The sequence below is a fragment of the Azolla caroliniana genome, unplaced genomic scaffold (genome assembly GCF_043228905.1).
Source record: "Azolla caroliniana isolate FFs.n. ecotype wild unplaced genomic scaffold, voAzoCaro1.0.p SCAF_13, whole genome shotgun sequence".
In the NCBI taxonomy this organism is placed as follows: Eukaryota; Viridiplantae; Streptophyta; class Polypodiopsida; order Salviniales; family Salviniaceae; genus Azolla; species Azolla caroliniana.
Window position 1 is genome coordinate 5,115,633 of NW_028230448.1, and position 9,093 is coordinate 5,124,725.

At 35.1% G+C, this 9,093-nt stretch overlaps 1 protein-coding gene across 1 annotated transcript; it reads right to left on the bottom strand.

The window, feature by feature from the left end:
* Nucleotides 1-4,697: 4,697 nt before the first annotated feature.
* Nucleotides 4,698-7,419, bottom strand: LOC147856004 (uncharacterized). Its single transcript, XM_087329004.1, has 2 exons — nucleotides 7,207-7,419; nucleotides 4,698-4,955 (listed from the first exon to the last, which is right to left on the bottom strand). Exons 1-2 carry the CDS (start codon nucleotides 7,397-7,399, stop codon nucleotides 4,747-4,749), a joined length of 402 nt encoding a protein of 133 aa, XP_087185130.1. The 5' UTR covers nucleotides 7,400-7,419; the 3' UTR covers nucleotides 4,698-4,746.
* Nucleotides 7,420-9,093: the final 1,674 nt, after the last annotated feature.

Consider the following 9,093-nt stretch of genomic DNA (forward strand, 5'->3'; position numbering starts at 1 on the left):
AAATCATATTATAATCATTTCGATCAAGATTTGAATTTGCAACGATGTCTAGAACACATTAAATTGTGTATGGCTATGCCAAATGAAAATTACACCAACATTGAACTCTCTAAATATATCTAGCTGTAGGTAGCTAGGTGAATGGAGTGTCTTTATTTATGAGTTTTTAACTATTCCCTCCCATGATAATTCACTCTATGTATTTATCTCATGGAATTGAGTGTCTCATGATGACTAACTTTGACTACCTAATTTCAGTTTCACAACCGTTAAGATGTAACAAAGACTTTTTGTCTCATAGGTCATGGTGTCCACTTCATACATGCTAATACACTCTGCATCTCACAAAATATATGCCACCATTGAAAGTTAGATGTGTGAGCATTCAAAATCCTTGAGATTCAATGTTATATAGACAAATGGCATTCATGTTATAAATTTAATATATATAAATATATACACCAAGACATACATTGATATTTTTCACTCGTATTGGTTTACATACATGCAAGCTTGAACTCACGCAACAGACACCACACAAACAACCTCTCTTTTAGTATAATTTTTTAAAGTAGTAATTAGTAATAAATTATGCTTGATACACTTTATTTCTTGTAATTATAGTTTTAATAAGTGTTAGACGGTTTTAGACGGAGCAAAAATTTGGAGTTTTGTTATTTTAATGCTTTAAATTAAACTTTTGATGAAACTTGAGGTCTACAAAAATGCATCAAGGGATCCCGAGTTGGCAAAAGCCTTAATGTACGCAGGTATCATCATAGATGTATGCATTTTTTGCTTTTGATATGTTTCAGGTTGGTAGGCACTTTATTCTCTTTGTCATTGCCAATTCATTTGGAAGTAACCAAAAAACCTCAATACGACTTCCAAAACACCTTGATTGAACAATAGGAGTTCTGAAATGAGGATGAGAGAAGTTCTCCGTTTTGACTTGTAGAATGCTCTATTAAAAAGACAGTGTCGAATCAACAATTATTATGTTTCTTAGATCCTAAGGGCTTGGTTTTTATTGCAAGCACAATATGTGTACGAGAATCTACACCATAGTTGGTTATTACTAGGGATACATGGAAAAAAAATTTGTCAGTAATAAATTTACATTAGTTTTATAGAGGTTGCAAAGCTATTAGTTATTATTGAGAACAATATTCTTGTTTTAGCTCTTAGCCCTCAACATAGCACAATGTTGTTTTTGAAAGTTTAGCTTGGCTTTTCTTTAAATGTGTGGACATTATTTATCAAGAGTTCTTTTTATGGTGGAAATCCTCATTATGTTTGAAACATGTGATTGTAATTGGAAGACATTAAAGAGAGATTAAGTGTGAAAGTGAGCGAATCTCTTCTCTTCATCACTCAATATGATGGCTTTTTATGAACTTATGAAATCATTACACCAATTCAAGAACTTTTTTGGGAAAGAGATTTCATGAATTCCATCAACAATTAAAAGGTCTCCGTTCTTTAAAATACTTTTGCATCAAAGTGACATCAAGGTTCATTAGAAACACTTATCTAGCGTGTGTAATATAAGTTCTAGAAACTCTTTTTGATAAATAAATTTAAGGAGTTATATATATGCAATTGTACTTTAAGTCTTATTCATTTTATCATCAAATGATGATATTATTTTTTGTACTTACAAAAAACCAACTTGGTAATTCATGTTGCCTAAAGTTGTTGGCCTTTCTATTGGGAAAGAATGGGCATAGTGAATGGTCGTAGGACTCAAAGCAAAGGAAATAGTCAAGATACAAAAACCATCATTATTAGTTTGGTACCCTTCTAACCCTAAGTTCCTCTATAAACCTAACAAATTCGCACATACTTGTGCACCTACCCATTCACACACTCCTACACATACTTGAACATACACACAAATACATACAATTATGCATTCACACCAACATGTGATTCACATTCATGCTTGGCCCCCCACACACATTAAATACTAAGTGCGCGTGTGCATATCGAGAGGGAAAATGGATAGAAGCACACTCATTTGTTGAGAGGGCTAAATTTCACAACACTAATGGCCTTATTGAGCAAATGTTCCATGAACGGGATACCATGAGATCATACAAGGTGCAACATGAAAAGTACAAAGGATTTTTCGTGATTCCAAGGGGAAAATATATAAGATTTTTTAAGAATGTACAACATAAAGATGCATTAAAAGAGTGCTAGAGATGTGAGTAAATTAAAGAGCTTTGATTGAGTGGTCTCATGCACACGCTTCTAGGAGTGTCTCCGAAGTAGTGTTGGTGCCCAAAATCGAGTAGCTTTGAAATCTTATGTGAAGAGAAAGGATGATGAATCTATGAATATAAAAATCAAAGGGATGAAACATGAAGAGGACAAATGAAATGGAGATAGTTTATTTTCAAGCTTACAAACTTGCACAATAATGAGATGGAATGGTCAGGCCAATAATGGTAGGCTCGTCGCAAAAAACAAGATAGAATGGAAGAAGAGAATAAGAAAAAGGAGAGAGAATAAGAGCAAAATGTAATTGTATTAATAAGAAGAGCAAGATTAATGTCATAGTGACGGCCATAACCGAACAACGAAAACAATATAAAATGAAAGAAAAGAGAGAGAAAGAGTTTCACAGATATACTACGATAAAAGAGATAGTCAGGGTCATACTAATACCAATAAGTGAGAGTTTCAACGCCATAACCGAAAACAAGATAAAATGGAAGAAAAGAGAGAGAAATAGTTGTAGAACGTGATTACTATCATGAACATGATTAATGTCATAGTCATCATAAAAAGGTTGTAGAAAGACTTGAACTTATAACCCCTATAGTATGTATAGAGAATTTAGCCAATAGGTTATTATTTTAAGTAAAACATTTGTTGTCAAGTCTACACATCATATTACGAGATGTCACCACCTCCCATAGGCTAATGCATAATTGCCACATGGCTTGGTGGTAAGAAGGGAAAGTAGCAATCATGCATGAATGCCAGGTGACAAGAAGGTGCTTTATTCATTAATGAACCATTCCGGTTCAATGTTAGTCTTGAACATATTTTTGACCCAACGTAAATGTCGACATTTTGGCATTTTTCTCCCTTCTCACAACCCATATCACAACAATCGCCCTAGGGATGTGGTGCATGAAACCTATATGCAACCTTGGAACATGATTTGACTAATTTCATGGCATTAGTTGCTTGAAAAGAACAAGGATACCCATAAGACCATCAATTGAATGAAAATGCTAACACGGAATTTATGAGGGACATATTCTCCTCTTAAGAAGTATATATTATGACAAACTTTGTTAAGTAAAGAAATATGTTATGTGTTCAAATATATGTGTCTTAGCAAGATCCACAATCCATCTACATGGATATTTCTCGTTCCCTGTAAGACCTCATACTAATCATTATTCATGTGTGATAATAATTGTATGAGACAAGTATTGTCCTGAAATTATGTGACTGTTGTAATTCCTTGCAAAAAGAGTTAGTTGTGTCTCCTAGATTATTATGTTGGAATGGGAAGAAGACATTGCACTCTCCATTTAGTTGTTTGTTTTGTTTGGGGGTCAAAGAGGTGGGAGATGTAGTTGAGAGGCTTGATTTTAGAGATTCTATGATTGTTGAAGTTTGAGGATTATTATGAACATCACCTAATTATGGGTTTAATTGGTAGTAACTACAAATTATAATGTTGACCTAAGGTTCTTTACCTATATAAACCAAAGAGCAACCATGGGTTGATTGGATTTACATGGTCAAACTCAAGTTTTACTAATCTTTTATATCATTGCTATATTGAGTCTCTACAATGGCTATAATTTAAGGTCTAGTTTTTTATTCCAGCTTTTGGTTTCTTTTTGTTCTACCATTTTAAAATCCCCAAACTACATAGTTGGCGAGTGTGCTTTAGGGCAATTGTTGGTTCGATGGACAATCTTGACGGCCATGGGTGTTCATATATGATTATCTAACTCCCATTCAAGATATATTTACTTATGTGAGTAGGATAAAGTTATCAAATAAACAAAATGATTGCTCAACACAATGCAAAAGACTATTTAATGTACACAACCACCATCATTGATCAATTTATCATATTTGAAACCTTCATGCATCCATAATAAAAGCAAGGCACGTTGATTCAGAGGATGTGGGGAAGATTCCCAATTACTTTTAACTATCCATATTACTGCTGCTCCTTGAGACATCATTAATCAATTTATCTATCATATTTGAAACCTTCATGCATCCATAAAAAAAGTAGAGTTACAAGTTTACTCACAGGAAATTCAGAGGATGTGGCGAAGATTCCCAATTACTCTTGGCTATAAATATTAATGCTGCTACATGATATTAAAAATCTATCAACAAATGAAAAGAATGTTGATATCAAAGTAATACAGCTCAAAGTCAGAATTATCTTTCAAAGCAGATAGCACAAAGCACACTGAGACAAATACCTATGTGGGTGTCTTTCCTCTTTTTCCTCTTAAGAAACCACCACTCAATACACTGGGCACAAGAATAAGATTTCATAAGCCATTCTTCGCTGAGAATATTATAAAATGTCGTTGAATTTTCCATATACCGACTCCATTCCTGGTCAGTTTCTTTGAATGGATAAAGAAAGAAAAGAATTGAGGCTATGTGGTTGTAAAGAACATGAGTAATAAAATGATTGATCATCATACAAAAGAAATGATTTTATTTAGGAGAAGGAAAGGAATCCAGTTGCTAGATTTCAATCAAGATAACTTTCCCATTCGGGGATTTGGGCGGTTCTCTATCCCAGAGAATACCAATTCCATGTCCAAAACCATAGCCTATGCCTATTCCACATCCGATCCCAATACCAAACACTAGCTTCAAGTGGTTCCAAGGGGTGGCTCCTATTCCAGCTCCACCAATTAAACCAAAACCTATCCCAGCACCGCAACCGATACCTGCAGTATAGATTCTTCGTTTTCATAGTCACAAGTAATGTTTCACTGCTTTCAAGTTCTCTTGTTTTCGAGGTTTCATTTCAGACAAAATGTAACGTTTTTGGTAGCATTGATAATGCTGATAATAATGATAACAATATATAGGTAATATTTTTTTCACCAAATGTCACTGGTTCTTCATTCTTTCCCCAAATCCCTCTCAAGCAGTTAGTTATATATCGAAGTTAAAATTTTGTTATGGTCAATTCATCCCCCTATGTTCAATTATGTGCTTTTTGAGCATTTGTATGCTCAATGCATCCCCTTTTTCTCTCTTTCCAGGGTTGACAAGGGGATTTAGGAACATAATGAAAACTCAGAAGCATTTTTGGCAAATAAAGAAAAAATCAGCAAATATCTGTGTGTATATGTATATATGTAATTATAACATAAAAGTAGGCCTTTATTTATGATGTGGAAATGGAGTTTGGTGCATCACAATAGCTGAACTTCTAGATTTCCCTATTGTTTAGATACGGCAAGAGAATGACCCGATGATCAAAATTCACATGGAAAAAAACTGCAAACTTGACAGATTTATGAGATCTCTATTTCATAGGAAATATTTTGGATTTGCAACAATTTCATTGGATATGAAATGAAATTTGTTTGTTGGAAAAAAACAACCCAAGCCCCTCAAGCATATCCAACTTCATTCAGAAACTTGAGACATTATACCCTCAAAATGAATGAGGAACTGAAATGTGAACATGAAATACCTATTCCAATCCTAATTAAACATCAGAATAGTCATACAACATCGTGTTCATGAAAAACCCTTTTCTCCAAACATTCAAATCAGTGATTTGAAATATCTTCTCAGTAGTTGAATCTTCAAAAAGGTTTTTACAAATAAAAACCAAGTTTTATTGATGAAACTCGTGATAAGTCTAGCTTCACATAGAAGGGAGTTAAGATCACACGAGAACTACCCAAATACGCAGTGGTAGGGGTGATACGCATACTAATACATATGTTCACAGGCTTTTTGGAAATATGAATCACCTTTTATTAGTACAAAATTTCACTCGAAATCGAGTTTTATCTTGAGAATGGGTTAGTAGACTTTCTTTCACAGGTCTATTACACCTATAACAGGAGAAATTCTATAAATATCATAGCTCATAAATTAAAATACCTATTTAGTAGTCTCAATCTTCAGAGAAGGTGTTCTGGATTTGAACTGGCTCTCATGGATAGAAATTTCACAAAAAATGAGCTTTATGTTGAGAAATATATATCTGTATGTACACCTTGAATACCAGAATACCGAGTCTCAAATCTAAGAAAAATAACTGTTTTACAAAATTCAATCATGAGGCCATAGGACAAACGATGCGCGAATGCTCATCTCACAACTTCATTCAAGTCCGCAATGGCTTGAGGTGGAAGTTGGCCAAGAATGAAATAATATATTGGGAGCAGGAATCACGTGTGCGGAAACCCCTGATTGAGGATGCACAACATGCCTTTTTACAATTGACCATTGCTCAAAGAACTGTGAAGGCCAACATGGACTATCAAGACCAGTGCACAATGTGGACCTAATTACTTGGGAGCTTTTGCAAAGAATGCTGTAGCCCCCCAAAAGAATGCTTCGATCTTTTATACTCATTGATGAATTTGATGATGTCCAACGACACTGCATCGTGCAAGGCCTTTTGAGCTGGGATATTCCATCACTTTTAGATGACAAATGCATCTGTATAGAATATATATTGGAGAGCCATGGTTCGGAAACAAAACCTCAAGTTTTTCGTACACATACCCCTTCCCTTCCCTTCCCTCCAAACCCTGGTTTCATACATGCCACCTGTTTTTCGTTCTTTCTAATATACCCTTGGCTATCATTAACGATATGTACCAAGTCCATCATTTGCACATATGATTTCAGTGCCCATTTTCTACACCATAGCTTTGGTTACGTACACTATACCGAATGTTTTCGAGTCCAGGTTTTGTTTTTCGTACGCTCTATGCATTTCATGACTTTGTTTCATTTTTCATGAGACACATATCAAGCATATATCTATCTCCCCTAGGTTTAAGTATAAAAACAGAATAAAGCAAACAACCAAAACGAAGAAACACCCATATTTGGCAGCACTGAGCTAAATTGTCCGCAATCGAATAAGATGAAGAGTGAAAAATCGTGAGCAGAAACGGAGAGAATAACAAAAAGAAATAGCCTTAAAAAGTTTTTGTAACTGACCAGCTCCTCCTCCAGGGCCAAGATCAAGTGTCTTCCTTTCTGTGTCTCTCCAAGGCATCCATGGAAACTTGCTCTTCTTCTTCTTCTGGTTCTGTTTACCAGCCTTGGCTTCCTCCCAGAATCTGCTGACAGGCAGTAGGCTTGTCGTCTCTGAGCTTCTTCTCTGTGCATTCACCATTATTAAGCCGACCATAACGAGAGGATTGGCACTAACTAACTGCCTTACCTTAGACGGTCTGGAATCTGATCCATGATGGGTCTGACAATGGACATGTCCATTGTCCAGACCAGACCAGACCAGACCAGACCAATCTGTAAGTAAAACCATTGACAACATCACATCATGCTATGGTCGAGGGATGTCGTGACATGTCCACACCTCAACCCCCCCAATCAATTCCTATGCTTTTCTGCCCTGCTCTCGTAGGTATATCACTTATGGATAGTTGGGTATATTATGTATATATGAGATTTGGTGGTGTGTCACGATGTGATTATTTGGGTATATATGAGCATTGGTGGTGTGTCGTGATATGTGTCGTGCGCAATGGAAAGACAATGGGTAGAAGGCAGGTTTCACTTTACGTCAAAGACTTGGTAGAAGGTCAGGATCGAATGAAAAGGATAAAAAAGAATAGTGGTAACCTCAAGCAATAAGGGCTACAAGTAGCAATGTAGAGGTCATGGGACATTTGCCCACTATATAGACTATTAGGAGCACTAGAAGATGAAGTGACAATGCAATGTGACGAGGAGATGAATGGTAAGGATGAGCATGTTATTTAGTTTTTTTGGTCAACATAGCAAATGGATCTCCAAAGCTCCACTTAGGCTATGAAATAGAGGGTTTTAGCTCATACTGGCGTTAAGTGTGAAGGAAAATACCTTCTATGGTGAGCCAACTTACGAGAGAACCTTAGAGCAAAATACTTCACGCCTAACTGTTATAGGCATAACCCTAAGGATTAATTTTAAGCTAAATTTAATGGGTCAACAATAGGATAGTTGGGAAACCAAGTTTTTCTAAGAACTAGGACAAACACATAAGGACTTGTGATATTTGGGAGCATGTAGTTGTCTAGGAGCCTTAGGTGTTGGCCTACATAAAGGTGATTAGTGTTAAGGAAATTTATTCTCAAAACACAAAGGATTTCTTTTCTTCCCAAAAGAAGAAAGGAAAGCATAATGGCTCTAAGATAATAAATTATACAAAAACTAAATGATTATCAATGCAAAAATAACTATTACAAGATATAAATAGAATCAAGGCCATCAAAGTAGTGGCAAGCTGGAAAGAATAACTTTGTATATCTCAATCCTACAAATAGGGTTGCCTTATACAATTGGGGAAAGTTCTTGCACGAGAGCCATGTGTTGCACATGGGATGCACGATATAATTCTTATTATTTATTGTTTTCTACAAAATCTTTGGTTAATATCATCTAGTATAAAAGCTTATTAGGCCAAATAGTAAGACCTGGTTGGGATATGTAGATCATGAATTTGGGCTTCATATTTCTTTTGCTATCATCAATTGAGAGTTGAGCTTTATAACTTCAAACACTCCCCCTCATGCTCAAGTTAAATGGACAAAGATATATTTCTTTTAAGTTCATCTTTGAAATGAATCATTTTAACTTAAAAATATCTAAAAACTTTGTAACTATATCTACCACTTGCCAATATGTATTCACATGTCTAATGTCTACTTCTTTTGAAAGTATCTTTTCTCCCACAAATGATATTGTATCTAAATGTGTTTTGATCATACATGATGAGGAAACATAGGATTGTTTGCCAAACATTTAACGTTAGACATATTTTTTTATTTTTTTATTTTCCAAAAGAAAACTCCCATTAGTTATAAAATTTTACAAATGAGACGA